General features: G+C 39.2%; 1 protein-coding gene across 2 annotated transcripts in view; it reads right to left on the minus strand.

The window, feature by feature from the left end:
* fubp3 (far upstream element (FUSE) binding protein 3) overlaps positions 1–15,617 on the minus strand; it is a 33,147-nt gene extending 17,530 nt beyond the window's left edge. The window contains exons 1-5 of one of the 2 annotated variants that reach the window (XM_074690989.1): positions 15,455–15,617; positions 7,525–7,633; positions 2,521–2,551; positions 1,867–1,916; positions 1,643–1,714 (exon numbers count right to left, since the gene is read on the minus strand). In XM_074690989.1, coding sequence (XP_074547090.1) covers positions 1,643–1,714; positions 1,867–1,916; positions 2,521–2,551; positions 7,525–7,633; positions 15,455–15,562 — 370 coding nt within the window. In that variant the 5' untranslated portion in view covers positions 15,563–15,617. Of the gene's footprint in view, positions 1–1,642; positions 1,715–1,866; positions 1,917–2,520; positions 2,555–7,524; positions 7,634–15,454 lie in introns of both variants that reach the window. The other variant, XM_074690988.1, reaches the window with a different exon arrangement.
* Positions 15,618–15,896: the final 279 nt, after the last annotated feature.

Genomic DNA, 15,896 nt, shown 5'->3' on the forward strand with positions numbered 1-15,896 from the left:
TGGGTACGTGAATGGCTGAGGAGACGTGGTCGGTATGGGATGTCCATCCTTCATCAGGAGCTTAAGGTAATGTTAATGTTAAACTATTTATTGTTTTACAGTAGCAATGATAGTTTCACGTTAGCATTAGCCAGCCAATGTTGCTTTAAACACCATACTGCCCCGGCAAATTCCTATAATAGTATAATAGTAATAGAATCGTGACGTAACACTCCTCCTACTGTACGAGCTACGGCGAAAATTTCTGACACGTCAGAAGTTTGATCGGGAGGTCGCAGCATTATCGTTAGAACATGGCAGCAATTAATCCTTCCTTGTCAATGTTCTCACACTGTACTGCTTACGACCTCACGTAAGACGATAACAATGAAAGATGACGTAAAACCCTTTCTTATTTCAGTTACAGTGATGTCCATGTAGTGTGGTGCAAATGCAAATCATGATCCATCCATATCACCAAAAATATGGAATGGGCTTTTCAAGCAAAAGAGTTATTCGATATTTGCTCGTAACCATTTGAAGATTATTCTGGTCAAGTTAAATACCATCTGGTTTGGACATGGTTTGTTTTTCTTTGAAAGCCATTAGGCATAGATGGATTCTGTGCACAACTTCCTGTCCTGCTTGACCCGCTTTTTGTGATATTGACGTGTAACACCTCTGGCATCCTGCATAAAACTGACAAAGCCATTGTCACATGAACTTAACAGTTTTGTTAATGTTAATGACTATTTGAATATTCGAAAATCACTGACCATCCCTGACAAAAACATGGGATTTTTATCAGTGGGTTGGGAGATTCCTGAGGACAATAAAAAATTTTCTTAACCATCTAGAGCAAGAATTTTAAGAAGTATTATCTTTAAAAGGAGCATTTTTTTATGAACACCTATCACAATATTTTTTTATCTGTGGGTGAAAAAAAGCTGTCTCAGCTTCATAAAAGTTTTAGTAAAGAAAGAAAACTCCTTCAAAGACCCAGATAGGAGACAGTTGGAAAGGGTTTTGAAGTTACACTGACAAGACTTCTAGTTTAAATGAAACTCGTGGCTGCACTTCACATAAACACACAGAGTAAGAGCTGCTGACAGGCGTCCGAGAGGCTTTAACATTTTTAAACACACAAGTGCACATTTAGCTATTTAAATCACAATTCACATCTTTTTTGTTCAATGACATGATTGCACATTCTCAAATTGTGATCACGTTTCAATGAATCATACAGCACTAGTTACAGGGAAAATTCTTAAAACAGGTTTCTCCTCAAAATCTTGACAAATTTATCAAACATCTTCTATTTGATATAACAAAGGCTTATCAGTCAGTCAAAATACCTTTAAATCACAGCAAGCTGCCTCAGGGAATGATTTGGTTCAGAGAGTGAATTATTTTTTCTGTTAGTGGTGATTATGAATTTGTTGGTTTTTGTCTTCAACTGTCTTTACTGCCTAGTTTTGTGAAACTTTTTCTTATGTCAGTTCATTTAAGTGCTTCAAATCTAAAGACTACATCTCAGTTCGTTACACTTTCTCATGATAAAACAAAAAACAAAATACAGTTAAACAATAAAAGAAGAAAATATGTCACAGGACTCTGTAAATTGCTGATGAATACACACCAGGATAAGTTTGTTCCAACTTACCAGAAGCGATCTGGATCTTACAACCTGATTCCAGCTGAATTCTTGAGATCTGCTCGCCTCCTTTTCCAATGACTACAGAAAGAAAGAGAGGGGATGACGGGGTTAAGCCTCTTTGATTTTTAGACGGGGCCCCGAGGCAGAGACCAAAAACTGAGTAGAACATCAATACTGATGATTACATGTGAACATTTAAACTGACTTTAATGAACCAGAGGCCTACTTACTGAATCCCACCATCTTATCAGGCACTTTGAAGTCTTCTGTCGCAAGAGCCCTGAGAGAGACGACAACATGATCAATAAAACTCTGACCGCAGGCGAGAAAATCAAAAGACATCCAAACCCACCCACCCTCTTTCTTTCTTTTTAAACCAATGTGTGTGTATAAAAATGAAGAGCTGTAGCTGCTGATTGAAACTTCACTTCATTAAAGAAGTGCTATGGCTGGTGTCTGGAAAACTCAAAGACAAACACAACAAACAGGTTGACTAAGAGTTTTTATTTAAGTAAGTAAATATAAATGCTGGATACAATACATGTGATACTAAGCTAGAAAGTTAGAAGACTAAATGACAAAGTTGGTGAAGAAGTTATCCCCAGATGTTTCATAATATTCTCTGACTATAAGAAAAAAATAAAAGTATTGTTTTCATTTTGTTAAATCCTAAATGTGACATGTTTCTTGATATTTCATTGAGCAAACATTTCAAAAATGGATTGGGTGCTGATTACCGACTAATTCAGAAATATTGGGGAAATACACTGTGCCTTTAGGCCACATGGTAAAGAGCAAACTTTATGGTTATGAAAAGTAAAAACTGGAGATTTAAAAATGACTCTTAATCTAGAAAACAAAAAAGGAGAAGGTGGTCTGCTCACCTTTGATGTACCATCGCACCAAGGTGGTTCCCTACTGAGAGAAGAGAAAGACTTAATTAACATGGAGGCATTACTCTGAGCTCATGGTTATAGAGATAATTAGGCCTGTCACGATAATAAATAAATCAATTAACCAAACGATAAATAAAAACGTCCTCTGTAAGTTTGCTAGCCTCGATAAACTGACACGTGCATGCATATTTGTTTTCCTCCTCTCTTTCCACCAAAGAGGCTGAATGAGAAGATGGCTCACTATGTCTCTCTTTCCTAACATCAGGGTGCGTAGGTTCTATAGCGGATTTAGCAGATTTATAGCGGAGTGAGCATCTGTCAAAAATGGGATCTTTGGGGTGAAGACGGGGCTGCTCGCGCGTACACATGGAGAGAGCTGAAGCGAGCGTCCTGAGGGGTAAGGAGGAAACACACGCTAATATGAGTGATGGCACCAAAGATACGGTTCTTAAGCCGCCTGCCACAGTCCCAGTGTGGGAATATTTTGTTTTTTATCAGAATGAACAAAGTGTGAGCTCATGAACACCAACGAGCTGATATGTCGCATTTGTTTGAAAATAGTGGCGACGAAGAAGAAGAAGGGGAGGTGCAGTGGGGCCTTGTTCTTTGACAATCCACTCTTACTGAGGCTTTTGGTCTGCAAAGTAAATAGAAATAAAAGCACCAAATGGTGGGCGCTCAAAGACAGCTACATTGCCAAAGAAATGCAGCCCTTCAATACAGTTGAAAACCAGAAATGTTCAAAATGTTTGACAGACAGTACGGATTGACTGGGAAAAAGTACATGTTACAAACAATTCAGGAACTGTATAAACTCCCTTTTATTTAGGATATAGTTTTTATTGTTGTTTTTTTGGGGGGAGTTTTGTTTTTTCTTTAGAGACAGGGTCTATGTTTTATTGTTTTTGATTAGTATCAATTATTTTCATTGACATGTATTTTTTTCTAAAAGAGAGTCCATTTCATTTTCATTGTATTGTTTTCTTTCTTGTTTGTTAAATTTATTAAATTTTTGTTTAATTTATTTTATTTAAAAGATCCTGACCTTTTAATTACAGTTAAATAGTCTTAAGAAATCAAAGTTTCTTGCTTTTGCTATGGTGTACTCACTTTATTATCCCATTTATCATAATTACATCAATGGAAAAATGGGAAAAAAATCAAAATAATATTGACAATAATATCGTTTATCGGCAATAATATTTTGGAAAATTCTCGTCTAGCAAAATTTGTTATCGTGACAGGCCTAGAGATAATGTCTCAAACATTTTAAAGAGTCAGAAAACAGAAGAGGAATGAGTCAGGCCTGGATGGACACGGCCCTGCCAATCCTCCGTGGTTGGTGGCTGACCCTCAGCGGGGGACTTTCAGGAGCATGGTAATCAGGCCTGTGAGTGTTTCAATCAGAGGCGAGAGGCAGCAGCCGGGTCAGTGGCTGCTGCTCCTGAATTGAATTTTGACAGGTAGCACCGAGCAAAGGGTCCTGCAGGGTCAGCGGAGGATGTGCTGCCGTGAACGTGAACACCTGAGTTGATATCTAGCAGCTTCAATCAATTTTATGGTCGTTTGCTCTGATTTCACTTCTTCTGGAAATGCATCGGGGTTAACGCTTGAGAATGGAACAGCTATGAATATAAAGCAGGAGGTGTGCCGACTTCACCCAAGGACGAGACTGCATGATAAAACATGGACACCTCGAGAATGTTTGTGTACGTTTGATAATTTAGTGCTGAGAGCTAAGTGCTGCACAGATACTGCTCTGTTTCTCCACACACTCTGGGACAACCTTGACTGAGAGAAACTGAGGACAAAGTGTTGCAAACAACAACTGTGCATCAAATCTAAACCAGAGCTGCATATGAATTATCCACCCATGCATTCAGGGCTGAGCTATCATACAAAAACTGTGACAGGATAAGAGGAGGACAGGATAAATGACTCGTTTTTTCCACTTCATAGACATGAAATGGATCAAATATTTGTTAGGTGTGCAAGAGACGGCAAGATGGAGCCACACTTTCCCCACACTGCGGCTTCAGAAGCTCTTTGAAGGCATGAAAATACCAAACACTTCAGAGTACAGTGTTGTAATACCAAATTCCTGCCAGACGGTAGCTGTTGCAGTTAGACATGCACCGATTGATTGGTCCACCGATCCGCGCCGATTTCCTTACTTTTGGGGGATTGGTGAGCGGCCCATCTTTACATATGAAACTCATCTATATACCTCTGGTGTAGGTCTGACAGCCAGCCATTGTTGCTTTTGCTCTGAGACCTAAAACTCAGGACACTTTACTGGTTGTTTAAGTTAAAACATAAAGATTTAATTGCTTCACGGATATTGTTCAATGATTTTCAATAAAATAAAATTGGAACATTAAAGGTATATGCTGTCAGTTATAAAAAAAATAAAAATCAGTAAAATGCCAAAATTGGTATCGGCAGGTCACCAGATCTCAATCAATAGACCTGTTGACAGTCTGTTAACTGTATTGTTCACAAACTATGAATTTGTATGTTGTATATTGTCAAATTCAAAGCTCTTCCTCTGGCTTACAAAACATTAACAAGAACAGCTCCTGCCTACCTGGGATCCCTCTTTCAGGTCTACACTCCCTCTCGCCCACTACGCTCTGAAGGTAAAGGACGCCTGGTGCTCCCAGCCCAGCACTGCTCTAAATCTCTAGCCAGATTCTTCTCCTCTGTTGTGTCCAAATGGTGGAATGAATTACCAAACTCTGTACGATCCTCAGAGTCCCTTTCTACTTCAAGAGATGTCTGAAAACTGATCTGTTCAGGAAACACTTAGGCCTTTAATCTGAGCCTTTTCCTCTTTGTCCTCAGGGGCAGAGTGATTTAGAAGATCTAAGGGGCCGTTTACACAACAACAGTTTTAGGGTGAAACGCAAAAGTTTTGTAGCATTTCAGCCTCGGGTTTACACAGAAACAAATTTTCAACCGACCTAAAACGCAAACTTTTGAAAACGGCCTCAGAGTGGGATTTTTCTGAAACACTGCCAACACCGTTGCCATGTAAACAGTAAGCTAGGGATGGGTACTTTTCACATATGAAACGATACGGTACCTATTTTCAGTACTTTTTTGTGCTTATTTGGTAAAAAATATAAGTTTGTGAAATAATATATTTTTATTTTTCAATTAGACATATTTATTCTTAAATATATAACCTTTTAATGCTGTGTTTATGTCCAACATGGAAAATTGCCTACTCTTTCACTCCCTCATACTCACAAAGATGCATTTAGGTACCTAAATATGGTACCTTTTGATTTTTTGTGATCGGTACCTGGTACTTTTGACAGAATTCGTGGGTACCTATAAAAATACCTAATTCGGTACCCATCCCTACAGTAAGCCGGTGTTTTCAGTGGAAACAATGACGTCACACTCCGCTTTGCGCTTCATGCATACAACAAAACAACAGTTCTGTTGTTACAATCGTCGCAAACTACCGTGCCTTGCTTGTGCTGCTCAATCTGCTAAATCTGCTGACTGTCTTTCAACAGAGTAACCATCTGTTGCTCCACTCTTGAATTTAGTATTCCCTAATACACCAGATGACCGGCTCAACTCTACTTTGGTGGACATCTCCCAAAAGCGGCCTCTGGACAGGACAGTTATAGCACCACCTACTGGCCTGGCATGCTAACTACAGCGTTTTTGGTCTGTCAGCGTTTCCGTGTAAATGCAGATTTCAGATGAAACGCTGTCGTGTAAACAGGGCCTAAGACTCAGCTCTTAGTGAATATTAAGCACTGATCATTGCATGTTGTTGAAGGTTGAATTATATTGATGCAGCAATTATTTACCTCCACCAAGCAGGTTATGTTTATGGGAGAGTTTGTTTGTTTGTTTGTCTGTGAACAACATAACTCAAAAAGTTACAAACAGATCTTGATGAAATTCTCAGGAAATGTTCAAAATGGGATAAGGAAAAAGTGGTTACATTTTGGAGGTGATCCGGATCACTGTCTGGATCCAGGACTTTTTTAAAGGATTCTTAATCGTAGTGAGATAGGGCCGTTTTCACCATATGTGTATATAACTCCACGATAAATGGTCAGATTGCTTTGCAAAATAATACAAGACAAGGTCACCATAATTTCTGACTGATGTAAAAGTACGATCCAGATCCTATAATATACAATTACAATATTCTGGATACTAAGATCTGGAATATGAAGTATGTACTGGGTCATCATCATTTTCAACACTGTCAGGAAACAAATTATCGTACAAACCTACAACTAACACCAAATTGTAGCAGACAGTCTGCTGAAAGGGAGTATAACATTAAAGTAGGACTAAAGTGTTGGTGACAATCACAATATGCTTGGTGGAGGTCTGCGCTGTCTGAGTGCTTTTCTAGTTGTGGTTAGTTATGGATACATTATTCTGCATGGAAAAAAAAACAAAAAGAAAACAACAAAAAGTAAAATTCTTGTGTGTTCAGAGATACTCTTCTACAGAACTCGTGGTTGCACTAACTTAAGTTTTCTCTTCTGTCTAAATTCTTGCTTGTGTTGTTTGTCGCTTTGGACAAAAGTGTCTGCTTAATGAAACCGTTTTAGCAACCAAAGTACGGTGGACTACAATGGTTGGTCAGGTGACGACGTAACGCTCTTTATTACTTGTATCCCTTGGTTTAGCTTAACAAAGCACTTCTGTTCTTACCAACTGGCATATTTCCCTATATATCAAAATAAACATTTGTTATCTTCATAAATTTCCCCTTGTGGGACAAATTAAATGTATTGTCTTATCTTAAATATTTAATAAAGAAAAGGTTTACAGTTTTAAAAAGCAAGTTGGTGTTGGTGGTTCTTTTTAGCAAGCAACCAGGAACACATTCATTTTTTAAGTGTCCAAATAATATATGATAGCGTGTTTGTAAATTTATTCTTTTATATAAAACACTTGCCGACATGTTGCTGTTTTAAAGCTGGTTGTGTGTAGATACTGAAGTCTTACCTCCATTGTCTAGGGAACGTTTTTGGCCTCCGTAGCCGTAGAGGGAGGGGTCTAGCACTGGAGAGGAGCTGTTCATGTTGGGCATTTGGTCTCCCATCTTGGCTGCCATCTAGAGTCAGAAAAAAAGTGCGTCAGATTGAATACAGGTGTCAAAACAGTGTGTGTGACAAATATGTCACAATATTCTTTGGAACATACATTTCACTTGCAAAACAACCCATCATGAGAGGCATGACATTTCTTTTTCTTGTTTTCCTAACAGCTTAAAGTTTGGTGTGACGTTGGGCCTCAACATGGGGAGAAGGTTTTCTTTTTGACAGCTGCAGAAAGCTGCACTTTGTACGAAATTACAGCAACTAGAAGAAGTCTGCTTCCGTTTGTGCGGAGACTCCTGACAGTCCTGCTTTCTTTGACACATGCGCTAGCTCACCGGCTCTTTTCATGCTTCACCAACAAATGACAGTGATTTTCATGGCACATGGCAATTCTTTGACAAAATGACTGTGGATGAGATCCTTACAAGTTTTGACAGGTATCAGAACGGACTGCTACTCAGATACACACCCAGCTTCCTCTGCAACATGAGGTGGAGGCTGTTTGGAGAAGCAGTGGATGACCAGGATGTGCAGAGAAAAGGTGCATTGTGGCTAAAATTCATGTTTACTTCCAGGATTTATTGCTCAAAGTTTATTAGTCAATGTTGAGTCACTACAGGTAACTTTATTTCCTTCAGAGCTCAGTAATCTTGTCTTCCAGGACCTAAAGTGACAGCTAAACTTCTGCAGTGATGGACGTCTAAATCTCCACTTCCACTGCTCCAGAGTGCTGGCAGTTTTTCCTCTCTGTGTTAGTCCGCCACCTCTCCTTCCTCACTAAAGTATAGAATTTCAGAAAATTACACTCAATTGACATCGCCTGAGTGATTTTTTTTCTCTCCACAATATAAAAATATCGTGACAGAAGTAGATAATCGTCCTCCAAGGTGATGGAAGACTCTAATTGCTGAGCCCACAAGTGGAAGCGAGAGAGGTGAGATGGAAATAAGAGGCAGAAAAGGAAGCAGGTGTGGGGTTGCTGAAACAGCTACGTATTAGGAGCACTCAGTAAAATTTCACATGAAGACTGGACTCAAGGACAATTGTACAACTTTGTAGAAACTGTCTTTTTTAATCTGAGTTTTGTTTCTCGAGAGCTGATAAAATACATGGAACGATCTGCACTTAAAGCTGCATTTTGTCTCAGAATATCTAAAAGTGTAGTTTGTTTCTTCACTCTGGTGCAGCAAAAAAAATATTGTGATTTATTTATAACACGTCCAGCCTTCAGAGGAGAAATCTGGCCTCAGAAATAGGTTTGTACAAAAATTGGGTCCAGATTATCTGGTAATGTGAGGGGTTCACTGCCCGACTCTCACACCCCCTCACCGGCTGGTTGACTCATCAGAACATGTCAGACATTTCCAACTTATAACGTGGATGTTTCCCAAGTGAGTGTACACTAGCCAATCAGAGAGACATGTCTACGAGGAGGTGGAACAGCTGACAGTTTTTCCAAGCAAAAGTAAACAATCCTTGACTTCCTCGTATCAGAAACTGAGTATTACACAATGATTTTTTCACATCTTGTGGTGTGTAAACGTTGAAGAAGAGTTTACTACTTTTCTATCAATGTTGGTGATTAATTATTTTTTTGTCAAAAAATACTAAAATGTCTAAACTTTCACCTTTACTTTTTTTCACTCGTAAACTTAGACTAAATTTAAATTTAGCAAGTGTTTAACTTAAATTAAAACTGTAAGCAGCATGAAAATGTCTGGTTGTTCTGTGGTCAGTGTTCAGAATCAATACTTTACCATGGACTCAAATTCCACTGAATTCAGACACAGTTACAATCATCACACAGCAGCTGGTGTTTTGGAGTTAAGCGTGAACTTACTAACTGACCTTCAACTGAATGTGTTGTGGTAATAACATTTCATACATGAAAACCATCCTGTAAATGCATCCAAATAATCTTTTTACTGTAATGTAAAAATAAACCTATCAGTTAGGTCTCTATATACAAACTACAGGTCTTTTTCAGGGGCACCTTCGTGTGACAGTCAACAGTTCACAGGGTCTCACTTTACACTGAAACATTTGAAACATTTGCAGCTGCATCAAACCTCAGTTCAGTTGGGTTTGACTGTAAATGTAAACTGTAAATTTGTAAAGTTAACTGTTCTAATCACACTTAACACCATGTGTAGTTCATGAAAAAGTCTTTTAAAGCCGACGAGGACTCAACATGTAGAGTAACTAATAATAGAAAGCTTAAATTAAAACTAACAGAAACAAATTTAATGTTCACATTAAAACTATGGTTTATTTTCAAACAGGAAGATATTTATTATTTGTCAAAGTGAGTTTTTCAAGGTAAAAAAAAACACAGTGTCTTGTGGTTAACCCTTTTACGTAGCTTTCTGTGTCTACTTAGCAGAAATTTAAGTTGATTTTAACATACAGTGACTTATTTTAGCGCAATGATTTCATCAGCAAAACGACACAGCTACTAGAGCAGTGCTTCAGGTTTTGGTGGAATTGTGTGATCACATTTTAAGTGGAGATTATTGCAGTTGGGACATAATTGCTAGAATTTACTTGATTGGATATGAGAACATTAGTAAGGCTGTATTCAGACCTGAAAAGTCCTTTGGTCCACTTGTTTGGTCCGGACCAAAAGTGGACTTTATTTTTTTTGTTTGGTGCGGTTTGTATTCAGATTGTACTTTTTGCAAGTGGACTATATTCTGTAAACACATCCACGTGTGTGACGATCTGTGCTATCAAAGGGCGGCACACAGAGTGCAGACCCGGAAATGGAGGTAAACGTGTGTTTGTGCTCTTATTAGAGCTGCTAAATCATTTTCAGTTTCAAGAGCAGCCCCTTCAAAAAGGCTTAACAACACCGTTTACGATTTTGGAACAGCGAAGACGAATGCGCGCAGCAAGGAGACGCTATGCTCTGCGTGTCCTGACCCACAACATGCCAGCAACAGCGTGGCTAAACAGAAGATGGAGGATCAGGTATGAGTGAAGACGGTTAGGTTACGGTGGCTTTATAGGCCCAAAAGGCGCATGTATCCTGTAGTTAGTTCGGATGGACCTTGGTTTGTATTCAGACCTGCACCGGAGAACCACGAACCGCACCAGAGGTCGTTTGGAAGCGGACCGAGACCACCTCAAAAAGTGGGTCTCGGTCTGGTTGTTTGGTCCGCACCAGGGTTCGTTTGTGTCTATTCACACCTGCATGGAAAGTCCGCACCAGCGTGGGAAACGAACCCTGGTCTGTTTAAAGTGGACCAAACAGTCCAGGTCTGAATACGCCCTAAGATTAATTGAGTAACTCTCAATTTAAAACAAGCAAGCTCAATCTGAATTTGGAAAAAAAAATCAAGATGGTGCTGAGCTACTTTCTAAATAACTCAACAGTTCAAAAGTTGAAGTAAAAAAAAAATTACCTTAAAAAAATGCACTCCACCAAAGATGATGACAATGTGTCAAAGCTTTAAGTCCCAAAATCTGGTTGATTTCATAGCAAGGGTCTGATAATCCTAGAAATAAACCTGCTGGTGTCCACCGAGGCGTCTGGGTAAACACTTCTGGGAACTTAACCTCAAGACAAGCTCACTTCTACAATACAAGCTTTGCAAAGCAAATACTGCACAAAACTTCTTAAACAGCTACTACTAGTGTGTGTGTGTATGTGTGTGTGTGTGTATGTGTGTGTGTGTGTGTGTGTGTGTGTGTGTGTGTGTGTGTGTGTGTGTGTGTGTGTGTGTGTGTGAACTGCTGATTTGTCTGAAAACAAGAAAAAAATGTCATGTGATGTGCGGTCACATGATTACTAGAATGTATAGTTTGTATTTGGGGTCTGAGAACATCTCGTCCCAAGTCGTCAGTGATTAAACAGTGATCTTAACTAATCAAAAGTCTTAGAATCACTGAGCTTTTATAAATCATCAAACATGTTATCTCTGTTCTCATCTGTGGACAGACTAGCTGTCATTCTGAGCTGTTGCATTTACACCTCAACATTTTTATTTTGCTTTATGGTTGTTTTCTCAGAATACAACCACAGCTTTAAAGTCTCAGCTTACAATAAAAGAAACATGTCTTTAAGTCTGCACAGTTTACAGGCTTTTTGAATCTCTGAGACCCTCTTGGTGTCTGAATCAGTACAAACAGCTTCAGAACAAGATGTATGATAATGCAGTAAAAAACAGAATGACCTCACTTGCCATTTCTGTACAGTTCACGGCAACATTCACTGGAACAACCAAATACATACTGTACCATCAGCCTCACATACACACACACAAAGATAATGTTTTCCCTGCTCTTTTATAAGGCTGATATGTGAATTATTCTGGTGTTTACCTTTGACTTTTAACACTGGTGTAAAATGCACCGCTACCAAGTCCGTTGACTTATTATCTTTAAGCAGCATTACATTTATGGAACCTCTCATTGTTGGCGCTGACTGGGTGAACAAGGTGTGGCTATAAATATGGCAAAGTGGAGGAAGCAGAAGTTTATGGTACTTGGTATGACATGTTTTCATAGAAGTGTAATAAGTGTATGACTAAATTTACTTGTTTACAATCACGATTTGCAAATTTTATGGCAGCTGTGCAAAAATTTGACATTTTTATGATCATAGATGTGGGAACACTATTTTTCATACTTGGGTTATAAACTTCATGAGGGAAGGCTCAACTTGTTGGACCAAAGTCCAATTTACACATCGTATAAAGCAGTCAGTGATCGACTAATCAAAGAAAGAAATCAGCTCAACTTTAGACACACTTGGAGAAGCCTACCTGCACATAACATCTCTGCTACAGTCACTACCAAACTACTTCAATAGCTTTCAAAAAGGGTTGGATAACAAGAACCGGTTCTGTTTTGAAACCCTTAAAAAATTTCCTTTTTCCTTACTAGATTCATTGAGTTGATGAGACACGAACATTTCAGTTCCTGACAGAGACGTTAACGTTTCAGGATTAAACCTCAGTGAGATTTCTGCAGTGCACATTGAGTTTTTGTTTATCTGCCAGAACCGGCGGAGTTGTGTTACATGAAGACACACGTGATACAGCATGTCAACAGAAAAATGATCATGACGACCACAACAATAGCTCTGAAGTTTGGCTAAGCTTTGTTCCAAATGATACAGACACTATAGAAGAGGAGGCCTGTCAATTATGACGACAACGTCAACACAGTGTGGGGTCGAGGTTACACTAGCCACGGTTACATGAGGAGTTTTTTGTCTTTCCGAATGGAATCTTTCCGAATGACTTTTCCGAAAACAATAGTATACGTTGAAAGTAATATTCCAATTTCTGGTCTACATGTGCTGCCATAATCAAACAGAATAGTCAATGGGCATGCGCAGAAAAACATAAACATCACAAGATTTATCAAAGCTGGACGACAGTTTGTTTATCACGGTGTTGCAATACTGTGAGTTTGTCGTCCGTCTAGTCTTGATATTATGTTCATTTCTTTCAAAGTTTGGATCTAAAACAAACTTTCCGCAGCAGTCCAGTGCTGACAGCTCGCCGCCATCTTTAAAGTTGAGGAACGTCTCTAGTTGCGTCTTGCGTCATAACTGAGCATGAGCTGAAAGAATGTACCCTGACAACTTTCCGTTTGAGTGGATACATGAAACCTCAATCAGTTTGGGGAAAGGAATATTCCACCCCCGTGAAACAGATTAAATGTCCATTCGGATTGGCACTTTTCTTTTGGAATGAGGTGTATACAAAGGTTAAATCCTTTCCGTTTGAGCAGATAAACCGAATGCAAGCGGAATATTTGGGTCCATGTATACTTGGCTAGTGTCGTTGATGAGCTGCAGTTCATAAAAATGGCCCTGCCACAGCCTCATCCGCAATCATACAAAACACTCACACTTCAGAGATGAAGGACGAGATGAACGCGGGGAAAAAGGAAAGTCTCTGTGCAGTAGATAGATTTATGATAATGGGATTAAAATTATTTTCTTCATTGTTTCATTTTCTAATTTGTTTTTATTATCATCTTCTTTCACCAATTTCAGTTGTATAGGTTGGTGATTCCCCTTGATCTGTCCCAACAAGAAAGTGTAATGTTTAAAGGCACCTTGAGGACTTTCTCAGTGATCTTAAAAAAGTTTCACTTCTATAAATATGCCTGACCGTAATCCATGATTTAAATGAGATTATCAGAGCCAAAATAGGATATTACTAAATGCTATTTCTCAGTTTCCTTGTCCTGGGTCGCCTGGGATACTGAATTGATTTATAGCACTATGACTAAAGGCTCTATGACAACACAATGATGGCAAACAAAGTTTAGCAGTGATAGGAAGGATCTGTTCCTTTTCCTGAAGAAAAGGATTTCTGTGATTAATTTTGTAGTGATGGTGGACACTGGAGCCTAACTGTCAGACAGAAAAAGGACAGAAGAGCAGAAGAAAGATAAGTGGGAGAATTATAGAGGTCGGGATATCACGCTGGCTAAATTGTTTGTGATAATGTTCGTTCCAACCCACAGTCAGCAGTTATTCTGCAGAGGTCTGTTCAAACTTGAGAGTCTATCAATAAAATGAAGAGTGAGGTTATGTTGCTATGGCACAAATTGATCTTACAAAGTCAGGTTGTTTCCAACACTAACGCTGTGTAGCTACAACTAAAATTATCACCTTGTTGCTTTGCATTCTGGGATACAAAGGGTAGTAGTATTAAAAACAAGATCAGCTCCCCAAAACAAATCACTTCTTGACAGTGGGTGAAGGTGTTCATGGGAAATGGAGTCTAAGCAAAAAAGCACTAGCTTTATCAGACAGTCCTCACAGTCCCTTTCATACAAACAAAATAATCATTCTCCTAGCTGACAGCTTAGTTTAAGGGTATAAATGACCCCACAATAATAGCAGGATTACTTGTCTTCTTGTACTATTTATTTGTATATTTTTTTACTTTCTAATAATCACAGAAACAATAGGAAACGTAATGTATAAAATTAAACTACCCACCCCCAGTAGAGGACTACAGGTTTCCTCAGTGGATAGCATGTTTTCCGTTTTGTTATAAGCACTAATGGAAAAATCCGAGTGTGCTCAACAGGAGGAGTGGAGGGGGCTTATTTGACCAGATGACGCTGTATTACATGGCATGGCCTTCCTCCAATGCTGTCTGTTGGGACACAAAGTACCACACATGCTAGCGAACCAACAAAAGCTCTGCTCGCTTGCTGAGACGTGTTGTGTGTAAAATGTACCAAGAGTTAAACAATAAAGCATGTTATTGAGTTGGTAACGCAAAAATAGGGGGGTTAAATTTCAGTATTGCACGTGTTTACTGGTTGAACTCTCAGTGTCTCTTTAAATGGAGCAATGAGCAGTGAAGCTAACTTCTAAACTAGCATGCTAACTTTCTGTCAGACACTTCTCTCTTTAATCTTCGTGTCTAAACTGAATATTATCTGATCAGTCTCACTACGAGGAACCAAATGTGTGATAGTAAGGTAGCAAGCTAAGCTAACTGCAACTTCTGAGACTTGACAACAGGTTGCTGACTGTGGGCTAACTTACTAAAGTTGCACAAACTTCGACATTTCCAGAGGCCTTCGCGTTAGACTCGAAACACGGCTTTCCTCGTCGTTTTCAGTGTTTGAAGAGTGAACGTGAACGCGTCTTCATCCAGAGTAAAGTCTAATCTGTCCTGTCAGCTCTGCTCTCTCTCTGCTACTTATCGTTAGCCTGCTAGCCTGTGAGTGCATGAGGAGTGTTTGTAGTGGGGGGTCCGGGGTGCCCCGAACTAAAGTCCAGACCTGTTCCTGACACAAACACGCTGCCTGTGGTCCGAAAGCACAACACTCGTGATCTCTGAAGAGCATTTTACCTGTCGGACCCGGCGTATCGTGTCTGCGAAGTCATCTTTCGTTCCGGGCTGAGCCACCGAGGCCTGTCCCTGAACCAGCTCCGCCATCATCATCATCATCATCATCATCCTCCGCCTCGGCAGCTGAGAGCCACACACGTGCCAAGCCAAAGCTTCGCGAGGCTCAGAATCTCGCGAGGTTATGGAAGCCCTCTAATAACACATGAGGAATTATACAGGCTATGGGAAATAACCAGACAAAACGAGATTTTCCTGCTATATGTAAATGTATAACCATCCAAATACATATTTTAAGCGTGTTACTTATTATTCAAACATACACAAGACCAATCATATATCTTAATAAAGTAAATAAAGTATTTTCTATTCTATTCTATTCCATTTTATTCTATTCTATTCTATTCTATTCTATTCTATTCTATTCTAATGTATCAACAATAAG

Source organism: Halichoeres trimaculatus, unplaced genomic scaffold (genome assembly GCF_033239565.1).
Source record: "Halichoeres trimaculatus isolate MK-OKI-2021-1 unplaced genomic scaffold, fHalTri1.1 fHalTri1_scaffold_16, whole genome shotgun sequence".
NCBI classification, from domain to species: Eukaryota; Metazoa; Chordata; class Actinopteri; order Labriformes; family Labridae; genus Halichoeres; species Halichoeres trimaculatus.